The sequence below is a fragment of the Aptenodytes patagonicus genome, chromosome 1, assembly GCF_965638725.1.
Source record: "Aptenodytes patagonicus chromosome 1, bAptPat1.pri.cur, whole genome shotgun sequence".
Classification (NCBI taxonomy): domain Eukaryota; kingdom Metazoa; phylum Chordata; class Aves; order Sphenisciformes; family Spheniscidae; genus Aptenodytes; species Aptenodytes patagonicus.
Window position 1 is genome coordinate 26,157,961 of NC_134949.1, and position 24,723 is coordinate 26,182,683.

General features: G+C 42.7%; 1 protein-coding gene across 1 annotated transcript in view; it reads left to right on the forward strand.

Annotated features, from left to right (window-relative positions):
- Window positions 1-78: 78 nt before the first annotated feature.
- TSPAN12 (tetraspanin 12) overlaps window positions 79-24,723 on the forward strand; it is a 46,898-nt gene continuing 22,253 nt past the window's right edge. The window contains exons 1-4 of the mRNA XM_076330256.1: window positions 79-198; window positions 632-768; window positions 14,633-14,715; window positions 15,355-15,490. Of these exons, the coding sequence (XP_076186371.1) occupies window positions 703-768; window positions 14,633-14,715; window positions 15,355-15,490 (285 nt within the window). The 5' untranslated portion in view covers window positions 79-198; window positions 632-702. The remainder of the gene's footprint in view (window positions 199-631; window positions 769-14,632; window positions 14,716-15,354; window positions 15,491-24,723) is intronic.

Sequence of the window (24,723 nt, forward strand, 5' to 3'; positions counted from 1 at the left end):
TGCGCGGCCGTGTCGGTGCAGCTGGCCGCCGCCGGGCACGGCGGAGCGCTGCGGGCGGGGGCGGAGGGGGTCGGGGGCAGCCGCCGGGACCTTCCCCTCACCGCCCCGCCGGAGGCAGCGCCCGCACCGCCGGGCATGGGCGCCGCGGCTTCGCGCTGCGCTGCCTCGTCTCGTCCAGATGAGTCCTCGCCGGAGCAAGTGAGTGAGGGGGGCGCCCGGGCGGTAAGTGGCCGCTGTCCCCCGGCCGCCCTCCCCGGGGCAGCGCGTCCCTACCGGGCGGGGAGGGACCCGGCGCCTTCGGGCCGTGCCGTGCCTCCGCTGCCCTCAGTCCCGCTCTGCTGCTGGGACAGCCGGCGGCTTCTCCTCTTTCCACGGTTTTATTATTTTTATTAAAAAAACTTGCTCGTCAGTATCTCCGGGAGCGGCGGGCGGGGCGGGAGGAGAGGGAGGCTGCCGGGGGTGGGCGACCGGTGGGCGCTGCGGGGGTCCCCGCGGGGCTCGGCCGCTCCCGCCCGGGCGCGGCCGGTCCAGGGCCGCCCCGCGGCTCGGCTCGGCTCTGCCGCCTCCACCTGCGCGCTGGTTCCCCGGCAAGGGGGACTCGCCCGGCCCCTCTCCGCCTCTTCCCCTGCAGGGCGCTGGCGGCCCGGCCTCGGGAGGGAGGATGTGGTGAGAGGATGGGGCTGTCTCCCGCGGGGGCTCGCCATGGCCAGGGAGGACTCGGTGAAGTGCCTGCGCTGCCTGCTCTACGCCCTCAACCTCCTCTTCTGGGTGAGTGGAGCGACGCGGGCCGGGCCGGGTTGGGCTCCCGCTGCCGCCCGAGCAGGTGGCGACCTGGCGGCGCGGGTGTCGGGGAGGGCGCCGGGGGCCCGGCAGGCACGGCCGCCCCTAACCGCGGGGCTCCCCGCACTTGGCGAAGGGGTAGAAGTTGCCCGCCTTGGTGTACGCCCCATGCCAGGCAGTTCCCGTAAGGGAATACCGATCACTTAAAAAAAAAAAAAAAGCCTTTGGAAACTTAAGAGTAAAATTAGAGTAAAATTAGATTTGGTATTAACCTAGTGTTATAAATACACGTGTGAATTTGTGCACCTATAATATGTAGAGAGGGAAATATTCACGGGTGCTGTGGCTTCCTGACTGGATGAGTTTCAGAGCATCCCGTGACCCAAGCTGAACTCCAAGCTCTCACAGGTATCTGAGCAGTCAGCTGCTCTGCGAAGGCCTTGCCCAGAGTCTTTTTTGTGCGTTCAGTGGCCAGATCCTAACTGGCAGGCAAGGCCTGGGGTGATTTCTTTCTTTTGTTTTCAGCATTTCAGTCAAAGCTGTATTTATAGCAGCAGGGTTTCTCGCTCTCCAGCATAAGTGGGTGTGATCAACACTTGCTCCTAAACTTGCACAGCTCTGGACAAACAGCATGATGGAGATTGCTTACAGTCCTCACTCACTTGCACCAAGTGAAATCTGCTTTGTCTGTATAGTTGAGATTTGTGCTGGATAAGTGTAAGAGAACAAAAGGGCAAAAGGCGTGACATCCCACAACTGTTCACAATGGCTGACTCCTGAGGTGCTGTAGACTTGAACGATGCAGGGATAATTCATGGGCTGGGACCAAGCTTAGTTTATAATGGAATTGAGATGAAGTCCCATGATTACTGAAAATTAAGTGGAGATCGGAATATGAATGAGAGAGAAAACTGTCAAACAACATTTGGTACAGAATGGTACTTCTTGTATAGTGCAAGTGATCTGAAAAGCTGTTGAAAGTATGTAGCTTTGTATATTGTGTTTAATAGAGGTGAAAAATGAGTTATTTCTGTAGTGCTTTTAGGGATAAAGTCCTTTAATAGGAGGTGAGGAAATCTTTCTTTTTTAAAAAAAGGATGTGTAATTGTTTTTCATATCATACATGGGTTTTCATTGGATACTGTACAAAATCTGAAAACCTATATTTTCTTTTGATTAAGATGAAGGTTGCCTGGGTTCAGCTGACCTGAGTTCAACTTTGGATTTTTACACATATGCTGTTGAGTGAATGAACATCCACGTGGTTGAAAACATCCTGTCCTGCCGTTGGCCTGTTCGCTACTTTCCTCTGGTTTCCATGACTCCTGCCTTAAGCTGTCCTCATCAGTTCCCATTCACACCTTAACTCACTGCTGTCTTTGTCACCTAAACTTACTCTGCTCTTTTCCCTTTCCCACCATGCCCATTGTCTGCTGTGTCCCATCAGATTTGTTATCTTTTTATAGTTGAAGCAGCCATTTAGGTGGTAGCCAGGTTACACGTGAGGTTATACCCCCACACTGTGTCAGTCAATCTGTTGTGTGGTGATGGGGGCCTTGGTGCTGGAGCAGAGTGCTTCATTTCTCAGTCCTGAGATGCTTTCTTTGTGAGGAAAGCCTGCCCTTATCTTTGGAGGGGACTAGTGCGTTGTGTTGCAGTTCCTTTTTAGGGAGATCAAGGTCTCACCTGGGAGACTTAAATATGTCTGCCCTCTTTGCTCAGATTTTAAGTTCCTTTCCATGTCAGATTGCTCCTTTCAGCTTTTCATTGGTTTGTTCATGTGTTTTTCTGTTGTGGCCCTCAGGTGTAGGGCTACACAGCACCTTTGAGCTTGGCAGTGGAACAGCACTAACTACATCTGTAATGCAGTGCTGTTAACTTTGTCCATTCTTAATTCATGTCTAGATTTGGTTTAAAGCATTCATGGCTAAAATAATTTCTCATTCTTTAGATTTTGTTGCCCTTTAAATAATGACGTCTGGGATCACCCTTAACTAGAAAATGTGGTGGTGGTTTGTTTTGTTTTTTTTTTTCCTTCCTAGTCATATAGGAAAAAGGATCTTTTGAGTCTGTTGTGGTATGACAAGTCCTAGGGAAGAAAATGGTAACTTCTCATGCTTGTCTCCAAAATAGAAAAAATGTCTGTAATTAATCTTCCTAGCTGAGGCCAGAACACTGGAAATTACACCCCAGCAGCTAAGTGAAATCTGTATAGTGCTGAAGCATGCGAATATGTAATTAAATAATAAATGCCAGGATAGCAGATGACTTGCACCACAGATGTTGCAAAGAATTAAAGCTGTCTTCCATAATATATATAAAATTAAAGGTGGTGGAATTCAGATGAAAAATTGGCCAGTCCATTTGGAATTCTCTGCATTTTACAAAGCAGATGAATACAATGGTTTCGTTCAAAGCAAATAAACAAATAAGCAAAAAACTCCGAGTCTGCCAGAAATGTGTGGTAAGAAATAGGATGCGTGGTGGGTGGGTAGTTAAATGTATTGCAGTTACATCAGACTTTTTTGGAGTGTGTAAAAACCTCTTTTCTGCTTCCTCTCTGGTTCTGTTCAGATGTGTATTTAACAGCTAAATACAAATCTGCTACAAGCTGCTTGTTGTAGTGAAATCTGCCATATCTCCTCCTCTGTCAGAGCTTGAATTTTCTCCTGCTGGGCTCAGTGGGAGTTTTGCCACTGGATTTTCTGAGTGTCAAAGCATGACCCACAGGGCAGAGTTTTCTTGTGAAAAGTTCCCCTGGCAGCAGGTGCGTACGCACTGGTGTGGGGATGGGGGCTGTGATTTCCCCTTGCCGCTGCTCTTCCTTCCATTTGGAAAGCTTTAGCTTGCCTGTTGCTTATGTTAGCGCTTACTGTGATAAATACCAGCCCAGGTTATGGGCTGGATGTCAGGAAGTTTAGAGTAGATCAGCCCTTGAAAATGTGCAGCCGTGTTCCTCCTGTGTCCTGAGCATGGCGGGATCTGTCCCAGTGGGTAAGGATGAGAGCGATGCATGATTCCAGGGTCTGTACAGACCTCCCAATTTGGGATGCATACGTGTGATTCTCTTCAAGCCTGATCTTAGAGGGTTTTATGCTTTCTCTTGCTTCCTTCCTTCCCAAGGGCTGTTGCCTCCAAACGTCTTCAAGCCTACTGATAATGTGCCCAGTTGCTGTGTCAGTTATCAGTGTTTGGCTGAAAACAGTGAAGATGTGCGTGTTGACTTTTTAAAATCATTGATTTGGTTTGATTGAGGGTCCTGGCTGGAATAGGGTGACATTCTCTCCTTGTTTCACTGTGGTCGTGTGCAGTGGTAGGTGTGACCACACGTTGTGCCAAAAGGATTGCTTTCTCCTCCAAGCTGGGGGATTGAAGCTTTTGAAGGCCTGACAAAAAATGTGCAAGAGCCAGTAGCCACTGTCTGGTATGATCGGATTGTTGACCTCTTAGAAGGGAACATCTAAAGTAAGCTTCAAGCGTGTCATGTGTGCAACTGTCCCAGTGTGTGTATGATGGGACTCCAGCATTTGTCATGGGCAGCCTGGTGAGGGTGGACTAGTGCATGTGAAGGTCCTTAAGAAGATGTTACGCATGACAGAACTGGCTAATCTGACCATCAACCTTGCTGAAAAACTTAAGATGTGGATGGTTGCTGCAACACACTGGCGTCTTCGTAATTTGGTTGCTGTCGGAACCTACAGAAGCAGAGAAGTGAGAGAACTTTATCAGTCACTCTGCCGTCCTTGTAGCTTTTCCAGAGCATTGCTCGTAAGTGTACAGCTGCATGCTGTCTATTTGGAAAGAAAGGCACTTTTTTTACTGGGCTCAGCTGATGAGCTGTGATGTGAAATGGTAGACAGGGCGACGTACCTGTGTGTATGTGAGAGAGGCAGGCAATGTTGTTTGTTATGCTTTTTGTCATTTTTGGCCTGAAGGCTGCTTAGCTGTAAATAATTCATAAGCAATCAACTGGAAGCCCCAAGGCTCTGCTTTAGTGGTTCATCCTGTTTTGATAATGGACCACTAAAGGTACTGCCTTTACTGCTCCAGAAAAACACTGGGTTTGTGGATGTGAATGGATTGGTACTTCTGGAGCTGCAGTTTGCAGCAGATCTTGAAAGGTGTTTTCTTCTGAGGTGGGAATAAATCTGTTGTCAGTGCTCTAATTGTTGTTGATTAAGTGATTGCCTGTGGTAATAGCCCTGATGGTACCCTTCTGGAAGCTGTTTCCAAGGTCAATTGAATCATGCATCTGACTGCAGGATGTCTCTCTCAGAGCAATGGGAGTTGCAGTTTCAGGACCTCCTTGGTCTGCCAAATTCATAAGGGTGTTTTTGACAGTGCCCTGGACAAGGAATATCCTTCAGACTAAATCCTGCAGTTAACATTTGGTTTCATTCTTCTGCCATCCTCATGTATAAATGAGCATCACTTCTTAAAGTAATTTATGAGACTGAGAGACCCAACTTGAATTCTGCAGGTTTCTCATCTTACACTCCATAACACTGCTATTTGCAGCACATTACATTCTGGACAGCCTAATAAACAGGGGACCTCAAAAAATGCATGATTTGGTGTTTTGTAGTCAAGACTTAGTGCTTAACTAAGCAGATTATCATAGTGGTGCTTGAGAGAAGACATGCTCCTACTGCTTTCCTAATTTTCTGTTCTTAGTTCTGGTCTTCATTGTCTCTAGATAGCGTGTGTCAGGACTTGGCGAAATTTAGTTTTGATAGTTTTACAAACATATTTTATCCAGTTTATGAGACTACAGGGTCTGTCCTTCTGGTGGGTCTTTTCTGTATCAGTAAGCTCCTGACACTGTTCCAGCTCAGTAGCAGTCAGGGATGTAACATGAGCATCTTCATTCATTTTGAGCACTGTATAACTTGTCCTCACAGAAATCCTTTTCACCACATTTTGCAATGTTGCCATTGTTCTTCTATATTTTGCTGTGGTCTCTTTCCCGCTTAAACCACCTTTGCAAGCGTTTATGCTAGGGAGACCTTCAGTCGCAGAACATGGCCAGCCTGTAATAATGGCACAGGCATAACACAGGAGGTTATCCAAGGGCAGTGGCCCCTGGGAGTGGTGATAGTAGATGCAAGTAAAAGCAGCACAATTTTTTTTTTTGTCAATTTTCTCATTTAAAAAAAAAAAGCAAAATATAGCTAACATGCAGGAAAAAGTCTGTATAGACTTTCTGTCTTGAGAAAACTGCCAGCTTTTTTTTTTTCTTTTTCTGATGAGCATGTGAGGTGGAAAGGAGGAGCAGCTGCTGTTGTGTTGCTTGTAATTGAGAATGACTGTACTATAGTGGCGTGGGTAAATCAAGGTTGTAAGTTGCAGATGACTGTGTCATAGGTGGTAAGGATCTCTTCACCTATGATTAATAGTGTCACTGGATGTTTGAGCCAAGCCACCAATGTTTCCACATCCTTCACCTTGTGAGGTTTTTCTGCCTGGGGATATGCTGTTTCTGTTGAGCAGTGCCTAAGCTTTCCTTCACATACATAGCAGTACCATCTAATTTAGACTATGTGGTTGCAGCCAATAAACCCTCCTGGCAGGTAGTAGAAATTGTTTTGCATCTATCTTGAATTTGTGCTTGTGAACAAAAAAAATCACATAAAATGAAAGAGGAGCGAGCTTCTAGTTCGTTTTCCTTTTGTTTTGTATACTTTGCACATTGAAATCTTCTAGTTTTGGCTATGTGTACCACCTGAGAATTTAGAGCAAGGGAATAATAGTGTTGTGCAAGGAAGCACTAAGGGTGGTTGGAAGCAGTGGTATTGTGTTTCCTTCTTTTTCCAACCTCAAATGTGTGTGTTGAATCTTGTAAATTTTTTTGCTTCGTATTTGAAATCTACTGTGACATGAGAAAGAAATCAGTCTGTCCTCCCTTCCCTGGAACGAGATTCTGCATAGAGGTTGTGTTTCTGCTGCTTTCCAACTTCCACTCACATCAGTGGGATTTGTAGATACTTGGAATGAATAGAGTTAGGGTCAAGTTTTTAGGAAATTTAAGTGACTAATAATATCCATTGAAATGAATGCTGCCTGGCTGGGTACTTATAGCAGTGTAAACATGGGGTTCATTCTAGGCTAATATACTCTGATTTTAGAGTCTGCAGCATAGATGTGCATAATTGAAACCTGATTTTCTTAGCATTCTTGTGTAAAGAAAATACCTAAAAGCCATGCAAGAATAACTCCAGCTTCTGTGGGAATATGGTATCTTTTAAAGGGATGCGTTCAGCAGAGCAAGCTATAGGAGGAGTTTTAAAGGACCAGAAATACTTTTAATTCTGGTCTTTGAGAAATCTTTTACTTTTTGGTGTCTTTAGGCTGCATTATTTATATAACATCATTACATTACCAGACCATGTCCTACCAAAGTAGAGTTCAGCCATAAGTCAACTTAGTATCTACTTTTATATAACCCTTTATCCCATGTATATCTTCGTAGGTGACATGGCTCACCCTGCATGGCATGTCAACAGTGAATTGGTAGACAAGTCTCTGCAAAATGGTCCTGAAACAGAGAGTGGCTCGATGTGATGATGGAAAGGAAAAAATTAACCCCACCCTAATATTAGAAATGATGTTAATATGCTTCTTAATTGGCATTCAGAAATCAATGAAATCACAGACATTTTTTGGGTAATCCTCACGATTAATTGTGTGGAGCTCATTGCATCTACCTTGAGGATGAAGTCACAAACCCACGCTGACTAGATTTGAGCCAATAGCTCAAGGGGAACTGCTCATACCAGTAAGCCATGATCTCTGGCAGAACTGGGAAGGTCCATCTGGCTTGTAGGTACTTGCATTTTTTTTCTTTAAGTTCGCACCTCTTTCTGTAGAAGATAGCTACCCAGTTATTCACAAATTGTCAGGCACTGCTTCTGTACCTTGAAGATTTTCCATAATCTCAAGAGTCTGTGGTAGACACTAGGCAAGGGTCATAGGAATAATACCAATTTTTTAATCTCTTGTAGCTGTTTCCCAAGGTATAGGGGACAGTTTAATTTTGTGCATTTATGAATGTGCATGTGTGTGATTTAATTAAAAATGCAGGCTTATTTTAGTAATCTTCATGTGCTCATGGGTATTCATGTGTAAAACAGGAAAGTTAAGTGGTGTACCCACAACCAGCTGATATGTAGGTCCTGTGGATGATAGGAAATGCATACTCTCTTCTCATATCAGTCTTTCAGTTATATACCCTGGATTTAAAAATAATTTGCCTGCCATCTGTGAGGTTGACTCTACTGTCCATGAACAAAAACAAGCTCTTACAGAAACAAAATTAAGAGTATATTGTGTATAAGTGAAGGCGTATCACCTTGATGGTGGTGTGTGGCTTGTGATGTGGATCTGGACACGAGCTCTGTGCATGGCTGCAAATTACCCACGATCAGCAGCACATGCCTCTGCTTCCCCAAAGGCAAAAGGTCTCTTGACAGTGGCATGCTTACTTTTGAGGGAAAAGTGGCACAAATCGTGTCCTAACAAGAAATACAGTGACTACCTTAGTCACAGAGAGAACGGATGCAGAAATATATGCACTTTCTCATCCCTCTTTGCTTTTAACGTACCCTCATGTACCCAGCCCAGAAGTTGATACGTGGGTCTGACACTCAGAAGAACCAGCCGATAGATGAACTGTACCTTGACCTGTTTGCATATTTGGGCTCTTACTTGTTCTTTATGCTGTGCTGCTGTAGGAACCTTGCACAGTCAACTGCTGGAAAACTTGCTTGCTTCCCCCAGGAGGGTGACCCGTTAGCAGCCTGTCACTGCTCTGGCAGTTGCCTTATTGCAAAGTGTGCAAGTTCCTGCCCATGCCAAACATGGAGCAGGTTGTTAACTCGCTGTTGCAGCTGTGCAAGCAAACCCAGATTCAGAGTGCAAATAAGTACATGCTTCAGCTGTTTGCAAGTGGAAGGAGACCAAAGCAAAACCCTTTGTAGGAACCTTAGCTAAAACTAAATGTTGTCATGTCCGTAGAATAAAAGGTGCATTAGTGGGGAATAAGGGGAATTTCCTTTTTTATAGGCCACTCTTTTTTCTGTAAACATTTAAGTGCTTTTGCCAGGTAATACAGAAAAACAAGACCTCTTGTCCCGCTCTCCCTTGCCCTTATGCCCCTCCCTCCCAAAAAAATGTAGTTGTCTGTTTGTCCAGGGATCTGAGTCATCTGTGTTTGTTCAATGATCTGAATATTGAACCTAATTGTGAAAATCCTGTGAAAGCATTGCAACATGCTCTGTTCATGACCTTGTAGTGATTTCTGCTCCCTGCTTCCCCCTGCCCCCCCCCCCCCTTTGGTAAGTCACACCTCAGGTTACCCAAATCAATTTTAACTGGAAAATTTTCTCCAGGTTTATTTCTTTACTAAAATCAAAGGACATATTTTGATGAATGTTGTCATGTCTTGGAAGTATTTCCTTGGAGCTGGAAACCTTGTTCTGCAAAGTGAGTTGCTCTGTAGTGCTGGTAGTCAGCATTTTGTACGGGTACCAGAGCGTTGGCTGAAGTTGTTTATCCCATCTGTTTGAATTAAAAGAAACGTGTGATTTTTAATGTGAAAGATATTTTAAATCTTTCTTCCCATATAATAATGAAAAACCCCCACCCTTCTCTCAAATTTGAGCAAAGCAACTTTTGTTGTTAAAAAATTAAGGTGTTAGAGGGTTTGAATGAAAAAAGTGACAAGAGAATGAAAACAGGTGTGTAACTAGCTACAGCAATTGGTCTTGCTTCCTCAAAGACAGAAACTCATGTTCATTTATTAATTGAAAACACAGATTTATTTTCCAGTTTAGGTATGGCCTCAAAGGCATTGTGAGTAGTACTGTTACAGTAAGGGCTTAAAATATATACTTAGTGAATAAAAGATGATTTGATGTTTTCATTTTGATGCGTAATTTATGTAAAAGAGTTCCAAAGACAATTTAAACTATGCTTGAAATGACCACTCCTAATAGTTTGAGTCCATTGTTGGATATTGTAATTCAGTTGTCTGAGAAAGCTCTAATAGCTTTAAAACCTTTGTGTCATAAATTAGTTTGGAATTTTAATATATTGTTGTGTGATCTGCATATTGCTCCTATATAAAAATATGATTTATTACCTTTGTTTAATCAGGGTGAAAATATATTTAAAATAGAGTATGACAGCAGGCAGTTTTGTAAACTCTTCAGTGTTGTGTTGATGGCTATATAACATACTGTGATGGTTCAGAATGAAACCCATAGTGACTTGTGCAGCCAGCTGTAACAAATAAACATGTTTTACTGCTTACTGTCATGTTTACAGCACAGCAGACTGGCTGTCATCAGAGAAGCCTGGATGAAAACTTTTTGGTGAAATGATGTAACTGCTAATGTGGTGAGAATTATCTTGGTAGTTTTATTTCTCATAAACCTGTGTCCTTTCATCTGATTGCTTGATACAGATTTCTAACCATATTTTACATCTAAATTAATTACAAAACAGTGGCTGAAGTAGGGGCTGCCAGTTTTTTAAGGCCACCTTTTTTCCATCCTTCAAATGAACCAACAAAAACTGTAATCAGGACCTTGCCCCTGCCCATGACAACTTGAAAATCGCGTGGCAGTGAATTGCAGTGATGTGACTGCTGTTCTTTGCTGGTAGGTTTGGATGCACACCAAGGTTTTTGGGGAGGTTGTTACTGTTCCTGCCTACTGAGCCCATGGGCTGAGTTGTATTGCTGGTGTTAGTTAATTCCTGTGCTGCTGGCTGAAGATCTGCCTCTGCTGTAGGTAAATGGTGGGTGCCTGGAGCCTCCTTGATGTCAGCTGGCATTTGAGGATGCGTAGCACTTTATAGCGCAGCACATACGCATGTTGAGTCATAAGCAGGAGGCTGTGGAGGTCGGGTGCGCGTGTCTTGTGATTCCCCTGTGGCTATGGAGCAGGTGAGCACGTCGATTGATGGGTGTGAGTTAGTGCTTGATAATCTTTTGTCACTAAACTAAACATCGGTCATTACGCAGGGCAGTCTGGTGTTGCAAACACATCTTTCATCTTGCAGGGTGCTCCTGCCCAGAGGCTCACTTCTGCTGATCAGAAGGGATATGACTTTTTTCCCAGCAATTCCCTTTGCTAGCAAAGAGCTACCAAGCACTTGCCGGGTTATGTGCTGTAAAATATACCTTTTGTAATCAACCTATTGCTGAATTGCTCTTTTGAATTATCACGGTTTGCTCTTCCATGGGCCTCTCTGTTCAAGAGGAGCTTCTTGAGTATTTGCCTGTTCTCTTTCTGAGCCACGTCATTATGCTGCCCCGGTTTGACAGTGTTTACTGACTTTCATGGATGTGAATCCAGTGTGTCACAGCATTTCAGGTCATTCGGAGTAATAATTCACTTTGGACTTTCTTCAAAATAAGGTGCCAAAGGTGCCTCCCAAGGAATTTGTCTGGTTGGCAGGAGGGTGTTGCACAGGTAATCTGTGTGTAACATCTGTGTAGCAGCGGGGTAGGGTGTTGTGTGTGTACGTTTTTAGAGTAATGCTGAGCTAGTTCTTGTGTTGATACCATACGTGCATTGTAAGCGTAGCAGAAGTCAGTAACACCTGAAGGAGTTAATGGTGGTGAGATCATTCAGGGCACAGGGTAGGTGAGTGGGTGAGCTGTAGCTCTCACAGGGGTTGCAGAGGGAATTGTTTTGCATGTAATTTACATCCAGCAAGAAACAGTAGTAATTGGCTGTTAGCTATTTACACTGAAGGAGAACAGCCAGGGGGACCTAAATGGCTAAAAGCTTTTTGAATGAGAGTGAGAGACCTTTCATAGAGAGCTTGTTCTTATGAACTGAAATAGTGTTCATGTAGTTACATTATTGGTGAAGGTTGTTTCCTAGGTGAAAGGAAGCAGTGCTTTTCTTCCAGTTGCTGTTCATGATAAGTGAAAACGGCATCATGTTCCACGATATGGTCATTAAGCGTTTCTGTAGAAGTCATATGGCCATGTGTCGGCCACAGCTTGGAGATGTATCTGCCTAGACTTTCCCCTCACTGATTTTATGTGGGCAGAAATACGTATCTAGGTAGAGAAAACTCAACTTAAGCAGACAGAGCAGGCAAGTCCTTTCTTCTAGCACACTGAATGATTGTCTCAGTGGCAGGACTCCGCTCGTTTCTTTTGGTCTCTAGAAGTCCTTTCTGTCCTCTCTGCCTTCTAGCTGGTTGCTCCATGATCTCCCTGTTGTCTCTGAATAACCTGCAGGCTCCAATATCCTTGTGGTGACTCTTTTGCCTGCTAAATCTTACCTCTGCTGAAGGAGCAATCTCTTGCCTTCTTCCAAGGGATCCACTTTCTCTTGTTGCTGTACAGGGATGTATTGCTGCATACTGAAGGCTGAAAGAAAATGAGTGCAGCCTGCGAGTTCCTAATGGAGAGTGGGGACTAGGCAGTCTACCAGTCTGGTATGGGAGGAAGAGTATTATTTAGCAAGTGAACATTTTTCTGGTACGGTTTTTGTAGCAGGACCATCCGGCTCTTATTAAAAGTTGCTGAGGAGTATGGTTTTGATGGACTTCTCACTCCTGAGCGCCACTGCTATAAAGCAAAGTAACCAAATTTGTCTTACTTTACTATAAACGGGGTGGAAGAGTGAGCTAACGTATTCTCTGTGTGATCAGCAGGCCTTGCAGGAAGATGTGGAGGATTAAAAATGTTTTCTGTTGCTTTTTGACCATAAGAAGGTAGGCTGGCTGCCTGTAGTCTTCTTTACCTCTCTTTGTGTTAGAAACATGTTTTTTACGACTTGTGTGGTATATTTGCCTGATGCTTTCATCCAAGGAGGTAGCCGTTGTTGAAGAGTTTATCTAGGAGGAGATTCTAGTCATCTTCTTTTCCTTGCTCTTGCAGCTTCCTGCAAATAACACAACAGAAAACACTCTTTACTCCTACTGTTCCACCAGCCAAAATAGATCCCACAGAACATAAAGGACTTGCGTGTACATTATAGACTTGTAGCATGCACTAGCTTTCAGGACTATGCTTGCAGCATGCTGTGCACCCAGGGCTCTCACTGGGAGCACCCAGGGCTCTCGCTGGCACCACCCAGAACCAAGGCAGTGCTTGTAATTTGTGCATCATTTTGAAAAGCAGGAAGAAGCTGTGGGGTAGCCACTGGGACGTCTTTTGAAATTTTAATGGCAGAGGTAGCCTGCTGTGGGCGTGCTGCAGGCAAAGGAGCCAGTAAGGACACAGAGCGACTTTTCTTACGTGTTAGGTTTGAACCAGTTAACTTGTTCTTCGTAACAACTTTAAGGAAATATGAGGGCGTGTGGGAAGCTAGCTGTTGAAGGCAACAGGGAAGATTAGCACTTCTTGCTGATTTAAGAAGCTGTTAGTATAATAATCCTCAATAATGCTGAGGTTTCCTGGCATAAACCTATACAATGCATGAGAACAGTAGTATTCAGGAGAGCCAGCATGCTTAGATCTCCCTCCCTCCCTCAGCTAGACAGTGGTGCTTCTGAAGTCCTGAGTCTGCCAGGTTTAACCCCTGAACTGCGGTTCAGGCTTAGGTGCCCATGTGAGATTGATATTCCTAAATTCTCCTTTGGGTGTAATAAACCAACTGAATTCCCTGAAATGGTTTGAGAAGTAAGCAGTGGCATTAGTAACCTTAACTGCTCCATTTTGTAAAAAAGCTCCCCTCCTCGAAGGAGTTTATAGCTGCATCTCTCACCGTCTGTTTGGGGAGCAGCGCTCCATCTGTCCTGTGCGTGCAGGAGGACACGTGGTGTTCTTGGGGCCAGAGGGCATGCACAAAGGTGGGGATGACTGCCGCTGTTACGTGAGCCCTCCTCCAGGAGGAAGGGCCTACTGACTTATCTAGCCCAGTGCAAAACACATGGACAAGTGCTGTTGAAGAATGCCTTGTCCTCTAGCAGTACTTCTGCTACAGCAGCAGAAGAGCTGGTGCTGTCACGGTGTGGCAGGTATGTTCTGATCACGTTGTTCAGGTTTGGCTTCTCAAGAAAATCAGAGGCCAGAGCTTCTACTGGTAGATCCCAGGTGTGCTGGAGTGCACGATGGCATCAGGTGACAGAGATCTGGTTCTGCTGAGGTGGTGGCAATTCTAGGTGGGTTCAGTCTCAGGGATTTACTTGCCATAGGAGCAGTCCTGGTGAAAGTGTAGTGGCTTTATGCCTTTCAAGTGCCTGGCAGGTTAGGTACCCAAACGCTTTGATGATCTGGGGTTTATAATTGAAGTGCAGTGAGTTTATTGTCATTTTACAGTTCAGGAAACTGAGGCATAGTGTTCATGGTGTGACTTTATCTGAATGAGCAAGAGAATCAGATTCTTCTAAATTTAACCCTGAGATAAATCTCCTCTCCTATGTGTGAGTGTACCGATACTGTTGTATCCTGTATGTGGCTTCAGATTATTCTTCACTGGCTGTGTACCTGAGCATGGCTTCGTGGTTTCATACAGACTGGTGGATATCACCTGTGAGCCATGAAAAGAGTCGCTGATTTTAGCAGCATAATCCCTCCCTGTTGTTTCTGTGGTACGTTGTGTGCAGCGGTGGGACTTGAGCCAGCAGTGGCATCATGGGGTGGAAGAGAAGGTATTCCAGGCATTAATTATACATACCGGAAGAGAAGATTATTGTCACTGTCTCCCTAAATACTTGGGCAACAAACCAACTCTAAGCATATAGAAGTACAGTTTGGGGGACAGTATACTGTTTGGATAAATGAATGCATGAAAGATGTACTGATGATTGATCCTCTACTTAAATTATGAATGATCTTGCAATTTTTTTTAAACTCATGATAAATAACTTCATCTTTTCTTTTTAGTTGATGTCCATCAGCGTATTAGGTGTTTCTGCTTGGATGAGAGACTACCTGAATAATGTTCTCACTTTAACTGCAGAAACAAGGTAAAGCTTTCCTTAAACCTATTAATCTGTGTGGGTGATTGATTGCAGTATATGTCGTTCATTCTGTATGGCAAGTTTCCTAATTAGGATTTCTGAATTAAGAAGCCTTCAGTTGAGCTAATTATTGTTTTGTTGAAAGGTGTATTTTTGCCACCATTTCTGGCATCAGTTGAAATTAGAGAAGGGGGAAATAAATGAATTCAATCTTGTTTTATTCCTGTGCCTTTCTCTTCTGACAGGGATCAATTTTTGGCCCTTTGCCAACATATTATATTACTGTTTAGTTTTGAATACTTTAATCAGTCCAAGGATTTAGGAATGCTGTTAGTTTTATTACAGCAGTGCTTATGAGCCCTAGTGATGGAACAGGGCCTCATTGTGCTACATACTGTGCAAGTGCAGCACAGGAAGATCGCTGTTGCTCCAAAAAGATTTCGGATGATACATTACTTTCTGGTACCTGAATGCAGCATTTGACTTTAAAACCAGGTAGAAGAGATTTCTGTGACATGTGTAAGGTGCTGGAAAGAATACATCTGCTAATCCACCGGTTTTGTTTTAATGGCTATGTTACGTTTTTCTTCTGTATCATTTTTGTGTGATTATGCTTTTTTTGGTTATGGTTCTGATTGGTTTTAGGGTGGAGGAGGCTGTCATTTTGACCTACTTTCCTGTGGTCCACCCGGTCATGATTGCAGTCTGCTGTTTCCTCATCATAGTTGGGATGCTGGGCTACTGTGGAACAGTGAAAAGAAATCTGTTGCTCCTTGTCTGGGTACGTTTCATAACCTCTAAAACCAGCTAACTTCTGCTTTGCTTCAGCAGTGTAAGAAAAGTTTTAATCCACAGGCACTAGATAAATACTGATTATTTTTTATTACCGTGTTGAGTTATGGTATCAGTGAGGAATTGTAATTGCAAAGCACACAGTGGGAAAGAATTTATTGCATAGACTGCATTATGCTGTGACTGAAAGACAAGCAGTGTCTCATTTGCAAAAATCCACTTCATTTAGTAGAGGAGTTGCTGAAGGGAAAAATAACTCAAACTCTTAAGTACTAATAATTATAGGAACATGAGTCTGAGTGCTCTGAAATAAACCCTTATACTACCCTTTTGACTCTTGGCTGTGCAATAGCTAAATAACCTAGACTTTGCTTTATCCCCACAGTTGATTGTGTGTGTAAAGTAACAGCATTTGTAACTGATGAAAGTTAATTCTGAGTGTATTCAGAAGCTTTGCCTTCTCTTATGTGGATGTGGAATTTTGCAGTTGCATTTGGTTGTGAGCAAGTTTAAAAATAAATTCCAAGTACCTAGCTTTTTCCTTTGTTCGGAGGCTACATAACTGAGCCAACAGCAGCTGAAAAGCAATAGTCTCTCCTGCACAGGGCTCTATGTACAATTTAACTGTGATGAGGCTTCAACTGTCAAGGGAGCCAAATGCCTTTTTTTTCAACTGGAAGTCAGAGAGTTTGAGGACAATAAAACAAACAAACAAAAAACAAAACCAAAAAGCCCATCAAACTTGCACACGTTTTACAGATTTAGAGTTTAAAAATATTTAGACCATTGACAACACTGAGATCAAGGAGTGCCATGTACCTGTATGCTTCTTAGAAGTCTAGCTGGTAGCCCTTTGCAGAGTTGGACTTTGTCTTTTAACGTGAGAATGAGCAGGATTCCAAGCAGTCTGTAAGCCTGAGAGAGTGAGAGCAATGAATGGGAAAGAGGTGTATCAGACTTGACTAAAATAATTGCAGTAGGAGAAAGTGGACAGGTAAATCCTTCAGCTCTTGAGAATATCCAGGACTCTCATACAAGTAGAGTTGGGCTCCTGCTGTTTTTTCACTGCAGCATGTGTTGGGTTCTCCCAAAGTGCATACGGTTGCATTTTTCTTGTGGATCTGTGCGGGCTTAAGTACATGATACCTGGACCTCACAGATTTTGCACAAAATGACCAAAAAAAAAAAAAGTGACAAGTTGGCTGAGATTTATGCAACCTTTGCTTTTATAGGAAAATATTCTAACTGCAGCTAAAACAGTTGGGAAACTGTACTGGGGTTTTGTATTAAAGTGTCTTTTTTTTATTTGAGAGGGTTGGAGTAAGCTTTATTTGAGACTTCTAGCTGAAGGTCTGCAGCAGAAGTGTTCCTCAATTGCAAGAGGGCAAATGCTGTTTCTCCTTTTGGATCTTTGTTAAGCCCGTATACAGTATGAAGATTGTTGTTTCAAAGCTATATAGTTAGGAAAAACACTCATTTAAATCTGAATACTTTATAGTAATATAATAGTAATGCATTTTTATTTCTAGATCTTAACCTTGCAATGTTAAAGTCAACGGGAACAAGTTCTAAGACAGATATTACTTAGTTATGAGCACTTGCATAAAAATAATGGATTAATGTAATTTCATACCATATACTTATCTAGTAATCTTTCTTACGTACTTTAAAAGGGCTTTGTACATATTTTTGTTTTATATAAATAGTGAAAGTATTAAAAGATGGTAAACTTATTAAGCCCTTAGTTTTTGTGGTTAGGTTACAAAGATTATTTTAATAAAGTGTTTTTTATTTTATAGTGGTGATAGTTTTTAATGTAAACTAAAATTAATTAAAAGGCAAAAGCAACTATATGATGTAGACCAATGCTACATAGTATCTGGAAAACAAAAGTTATCATTTTTGATATAAGCTTTGAAAAAAAATCCTAACTAATTAGAAAGAAAATGAAGTTAAAACTGGTTTTGGCCTTCAGTTTATTTAAACTGCCAGTGAAAAGAAGAAATCATAGCTTTTAATGCATCTGGAAATAAATTATTTAGAGTGTGTTTAGGCAGTCAAATTATACTACATCAAAACAAGACATTTCTATCATTTTATGTTGCACTATTTAATTTTCAGGAGCCTGAGAATTTGCTCTTGCTAAGCAAACTGATAAGCAAAACTAAATTATATATTCCTAAGTATGTCATTGTCTTTGATTAATTGTTAAATGAATGCAATCGTGTTATACCACAGAAATATGCAGACATAAGTCAATGCTTCATTCATCAGACTAATCAGAAAAGTGATGGATCAACAAATTGAGCTTTTGTACAACCAGATGAACTAAAAGAAAAGAACCTTCATGTAAAACATTAACAACCTCTTCAATCATGCTTTTAATCTTCTTTTTGAAGTACATGAACACCCATAATGATGGCATGCAGAGATACTTATGTACAAATCTTGATGTTCCTGGCAGCATGCTAATTGCTAGTGCTAATGTTGTTAATTGAATTGGATTTTTGCAAAATCTAGTAAAGCATAAGGACCATAAAATATACATATTATGGTGTTAGATATTTTTAATACATCTGAATACATAATTATTTTCATAGAATCATTAAGGTTGGAAAAGACCTCTAAGATCGAGTCCAACCGTAAACCCAACACCACCATGCCCACTAAACCATGTCCCTAAGCGCCTCATCCACACGTCTTTTAAATACTTCCAGGGATGGTGACTCAACCACTTCCCTGGGCAGCCTGTTCCAATGTTTCACCACTCTTTCAGTAAAGAAATTTTTCCCCATGTCCAATCTAAACCTCCCCTGACACAACTTGAGGCCATTTCCTCTCGTCCTATTGCTAGTTACTTGGGAGAAGAGACCGACGCCCACCTCGCTGCAACCTCCTTTCAGGTAGTTGTAGAGAGCGATGAGGTCTCCCCTCAGCCTCCTTTTCTCCAGGCTGAACAACCCCAGTTCCCTCAGCCGCTCCTCATAAGACTTGTTCTCCAGACCCTTCACCAGCTTCGTTGCCCTTCTCTGGACACACTCCAGCACCTCGACGTCCTTCTTGAGTGACGTCTTCAGTGAGGGGCCCAAAACTGAACACAGTATTCGAGGTGCGGCCTCACCAGGGCCGAGTACAGGGGCACGATCACTTCCCTACTCCTGCTGGCCACACTATTTCTGATACAGGCCAGGATGCCATTGGCCTTCTTGGCTGCCTGGGCACACTGCCGGCTCATGTTCAGCCGGCTGTCGACCAGCACCCCCAGGTCCTTTTCCGCCAGGCAGCTTTCCAGCCACTCTTCCCCAAGCCTGTAGCGCTGCATGGGGTTGTTGTGGCCGAAGTGCAGGACCCGGCACTTGTCCTTGTTGAACCTCATACAGTTGGCCTGGGCCCATCGATCCAGCCTGTCCAGGCCCCTCTGCAGAGCCTTCCTACCCTCAAGCAGATCAACACTCCCGCCCAACTTGGTGTCGTCTGCAAACTTACTGAGGGTGCACTCAATCCCCTCATCCAGATCATCAATAAAGATATTAAACAAGACCGGCCCCAGTACTGAGCCCTGGGGAACACCGCTTGTGACCGGCCGCCAACTGGATTGAACTCCATTCACCACAACTCTCTGGGCCCGGCCATCCAGCCAGTTTTTGACCCAGCGCAGAGTACACCTGTCTAAGCCGTGAGCCGCCAGCTTCTCTCGGAGAATGCTGTGGGAGACGGTGTCAAAGGCTTTGCTGAAGTCCAGGTAGACCACATCCACAGCCTTTCCCTCATCCACTAGGCGGGTCACCTGGTCAGAGAAGGAGATCAGGTTGGTCAAGCAGGACCTGCCTCTCATGAACCCGTGCTGGCTGGGCCTGATAATTAATTTGTTTTTGAATTTTTATCTTGCAATTATATGCTTGAAACCTTCCCAGCTTCACATGGGGCATAAATATAAATTGAACTAATGTTTACTCAGCTTAATAATAAGAAAATATAACACCTCAGTCTTCTGAGGTGCATGCTCTGGATTATTTGTAGAACCAGCATTTTAAAGCTATGATCATTTAATTTTAATTGCTTCAGGAATACGTAGTCCTGAAGGCTAGTTGGCATAAAGAGCCCATGTGTACCTTAAGTGTCTATAATATAATTTTGTTGTGTGTTGTGAATGACCAATGTCCTCATGTACAAGTGGCTGTGATGCCAACCTGAACTGAAAGATCTGGACTCGTCCAAGTCACTGACTTGAATGTATAAAAAGTCCAAGGATGAGAAACTAGAATCCAGGTTTTGTGGTGCTTGTTACAGTTTTTCAAACAAGATTCTTTATTTTTTTTTTCAAATCCAGAACTATCCTTTGCCTCTTCTGAGGCTCTGTACATTTTGGATTGTTTTTAAAGTCTGTTGTGCACATAGCCTAATAAAAAAAAAAAAAACAAAACCAAACAACCCAAACACCCCCCCTCCCCCCAATGCATATATTCTTTAAGAATAGTAACCTTAAGGGTTTGTGATTTTTTTTTTAAAGTTTTTGTTTTATTAAGACAACAAGAGTAAACTCTGTTGCTTGACAAGAACAGCTTCATGAAAATCCCACTGGAAAATATTTTCCTGGCTGGAGTTTTCATTGCAAATTCTGGCATTTATAACTATGAGTTTTCTGTAATTACAGCATTCAAACAGCACAGGATTCAAATTTGTCTGCATATGTTTTCACAAAGGGAAAAACTGTTAGAAATATTTGATGGTAAATAGAGCAAATCATTTTACTGATTTTTATCATAAATTTGGCAGAGAAATAAATATTCCTGAGAACTAAACATTGTTAGACCCTGTTGGTGTGGTGTTAAAAAGCTTGTTAATTCAGTTATGGCTGAAATTGGAACTTGGCAGACTAAATTGTCTATTAATTGAGTTGAAACACAACCAGACAAACCATCATTAAACTAAACTGATCTTTTCTTTAAAAGCAGGCAAATATTTCATAAAGAGAAAAAATGAAATGATACTACATTTTGGTTGAAAAGGTAAACTGGAGACGTGACAAACCTAATGTGAACGTGACTGTTTCTTGTCAGTAGTTCTCAGCCAGCTAAATGCAGCGTTGGTGAAAGTGGTTTCTGTAAAGCCCATCTGAAGAATGACAGGGAACCACTGACTCTATCACCACCTGGGGCAGATTCTTCTATACCCATACACCCATTTCAGTCCATGTGGATGCAGAGGTGATAGGGATGATTAAATTCAGACGTCTGCTATGTTGCAAGGTATCAATAACTGCTAACGTCTTCCTAGAAGGGGCTCTTACTATGTGTGAAATGTTAGCTGCTCTACAGTACCAGAGCACCAACTGTTCTGCAGCACTTGTGGCTACAGTTAGCATGAATTAGTATGAGAGTTTAGTGATAATTAATTTCTCTTTTTTTTTTTTTTGTGGCAGCACGTATTTCTGCAATAATACATAGTATAATTTATTTGTTCTGTAATAATACAGGATATTTGTTCTGACCCATGTGGACTCTTACCACAGTCACAGCTGCTCCAGTACCTTGTACTAACATTTGGCACTGGAACTGTTATTTACCAACCAGAAGTATTTCTTCATTATTAAACTTGCAAGCATTGAAAGGGAAGAAATACCTGACAAACATACTTGGTGTAAACCTGTGCAGTTTAGAATTAGACAGGTTGGAGACTGGAGTTCATAATTTTCATATTTTGTGCCTTTTATCAGCAGCTTGTTTATGAATGTGGTGTGAGTAGGAGGAAAACAGAGATTCACAAGATAGGTTAGCCTGCCTCTTGAAAGACTGATTTAAGTGGATTTATAGTACTGTAGTACAGACTTGATGAGAAGCCAGTACTGTGCTAAAACTCCAATTCAAATAGTCAGTGGGTAAGGAAGGGCCTGGACTTTTAGCTTGCATTTTGAAATGCTGCTTGTTTGACGTTCCACTTGTAAGCAAAAATATACTTAAAGTTCACCAATTGTTATCATACCCCAGTAGTTTCAGATATGAGCAACTTTCTCAAGAAAATAAATATAGGACTAAATTTTTTTTTTTGCTTTCTGCATTTCTAACTTTCAGTCCAAAGGTGAACTCTTTGAGGAGGTGCCTGAAGTAATCATCGTTAGACATCTTTTTGCCTTGAAATAGGATAGGGGGTAAGCTTCTTTCATGTTCAGATCAGGGTTTTTAAGGTTCAAACAAATTGTTAGATTTTGAGAACAGTGTTGGTGCTGCCACAGTGTTGGTGCTGCCACAGTGTTGGTGCTGCCACAGTGTTGGTGCTGCCACAGTGTTGGTGCTGCCACAGTGTTGGTGCTGCCACAGTGTTGGTGCTGCCACAGTGTTGCCACAGGGCAGAGCTCGGCTTTGCGGGAGTGGGTGTGCTCTGCAGGGCTCCCAGCACAGGGGGGTGGACTATATTGGTTCTGGGGTCCAGTGTCAACCTCTCTGCCTGTCTAACCATGAGGTGCATTTTATTGACCTTGTCTTCTCCAATGTAAATGTACAGCGCTGTGTATGTACTTACAAGACTTTTTCAAATAAAGTGCTTTGAAAAGGTACCTAATTTTCTTAGCTGGGAGAGGGAGTTTACAGATGAGAAGTACAAGTTGTCTAGCGTTATGGGTTATTACGCCACAAACGAGAGCACCTGCGTATTTGAGCAGCATGGAGAGAAGAGAGTTGGGGTGGAGGAGCATGAGAGGAATTGAGCTGGTGGGAGTGTCCAGGTCTTCTTGAGAATGCTTGGCTTAAATTCAAATGTTTGCTGCGCTCACGGTGATGATCTGCTTCCTTCACCCTGGTGCTTAGCAGCTACCTTGAATGCACAGCCATGTTGTACCAGGGCAGAGGCAGCACGGTACTATTTGGTGCAGTTTATCTGGCAGCTCAAAGTAACAAGAACTGTCCAGCCCCTTGAGGGCTATTCAGGGAAATGCCTTTGACTTACAACAGCAAGGTTGGACAGTGCAGTTATGATGCCATCAAATAAAATGATTTTTTTTGCATACTTCTGCAATAGTGAAAAGCCACTTGCTCATCCCTTTAAAAAAGGTACCGTGCCAAATTAAAAGGTAAATATCTGTTGACAGTAGCCATTTTATGGTTTCAATATGTTTTCGGCATGAAACATGCTGAAACATGCTGCCTGGACTTCTGTGACACACTTTTCACTGCATGCTATGCTTTTAGGCTCACCTAATGGGGGTGACTGCTTTGCCTGCTCTTGGGGATGTCTTTACTAGGTGTCACCGTGTCTGGCCTCATGATCCAAAGCTTTTGGAGCAAGCCTTGTTGCTTTTATCTTCCTTGTTTCTGTTTTCCCCCGTTCCCACTTGTTATGCTGTTAATATTGCTTCCTCCCTCCAAGTTCTTGAAAGTCAGTGATGCCCAGAGTAGTTGAAGAGACTGAAATGGCACCAGAGCCGAAAAGGGCTCTGGAGTGATACTCCCTGGTGAACAGAGGAGGGAAGATAGTAATAGAAAGGTTGGTGAAGTGAAATGATGGAAGTGGTTACCAGGAAACTATTGAAAAGACAGGGACTGGTATGACAGTAGGTTCAAGGGACTGTGGTTGTTGAGGCTACAGAGCTGGGAGTGATACCAGGATGGGAATGAGGGGTGCTGCATCTTGACTGAGAAAAGATGGGCAGCTGCTGAGATGATATGTGGTCTTGCTGCCGTAGTGCCTTTTTTCCCCATCTTTCCCAGCTCCTCTTTTCTCACTGCTCGTTTGCCCAGCTTTTTTTCCTCTGCTGAAAGGAACAGGGAATGGGAGAGTCCCTGAGAGCAAGGAAGGAGTAAATGAGTAAACAGATCTGCAAAGCCCAGCCAAACCTCCATGTCTTGTCTGAAACACAGCCCAGCCTCACCGGTGGGGCATGCCTTGATGCTGTGATTCAACTGCATTCTTGTTGCCACAAACTGAGTATGGAGTGGATGTCCCGTCAGGTAAATTAATCTCTTTCTCTTGCCTGATCTTGCCCTTTTGACTAATTAACTACAGAGGCACTTTGCTGTGTGCACAGGGGCTGCGGTATGGGTTTTATATCTAAGAGCACTTCTTCACTCAAAATGGGGAATGTTTGAAGTATTTTGGGGCATGCTGAGGCAGAGTTATTGTGTGTATCAGCACCGAATTGGTCTGTTTTACAAGGAAAAAGGATTTTCTTGACCAAAGAAGCATTTTTATGGTGTTTAATTTCCTTGGTAGAAAATAAAGAGGGGTTAGAGAGATGAAGGATGCTGTGTTATGAAATAAGGGGAGAAGAAGGGGGTAGGGAATATCGTAAGCCCTAAGGAAATTATGGTCTAATGTCTATCTTTACCTATGTCCTGTTCAGTACTTTACCATGACCTTGCAATGACTCTTATTGCTTGGAGTTCATTGACTTGAGGTAATTAAGTCTTGGGCAAATAAATCCTAATAATTGTCTGAAGTGTGCATTTGCTTATTTCCAAAGTAATACCTGTTTCCTTATATAAGCAAAGATTAACTGTTAAGTAAAAATTTAAAACAGATCATTAATATCTCATAGAGGAATCAAGGCTGTGAACAAAGTTCTAAGTATTCATAAATATTTTTGTTTAGTTTTTAAAAAAGCAAATGGGTCAATCAAAAGAACTTGGACACATACCATAGAAAATAAAAATGTTCATTGCCCTAAAAAAAAAAAGTGGTTTTGATTCAGAAAATTAGTTATAAAGGTTTTGGGAAAAGTTATAATTATTTATATAAAACTTGGACTTTGCAAAGGTCACAGGCTTCAAGACATTTTGCACAGATTGACAAAATTTGGTGATCTGGGAAACCGAAATCTAAAATAATAGAGATATTTGATCATTTTGCTGTGGAATGTATTTATTCTGAAGAACTGGATGGCATTCAGTAGCTAATGTTGTAAGTTGGTGGTTTCAGCCCATTTCCTTGTTGACTTGTGACTGCGTCCCTCACAAATTTCTGCGTTGTCAAGCAAGTAAACCAAATTTTAAATCAGAATGACAAATGAACTGTTAATCCCTTCAGGGCAGGGCTGAGGGAGCTGGGGAGGGAGGAAGGGGGGGCAGGGGAAAGTTTGTGCTGCCGGAGTGGATAAACAGAGGATTTCAGTTTTCCGTGCAACTTCTCTGACTCCATTTAATGAGTGTTTGCCCCATTTTAAAAAGTATAGCTGGATTAATCATTAAAATAACCTTGTAAGTTTTTAAACTGTAACAGAAGTAAAGGGAA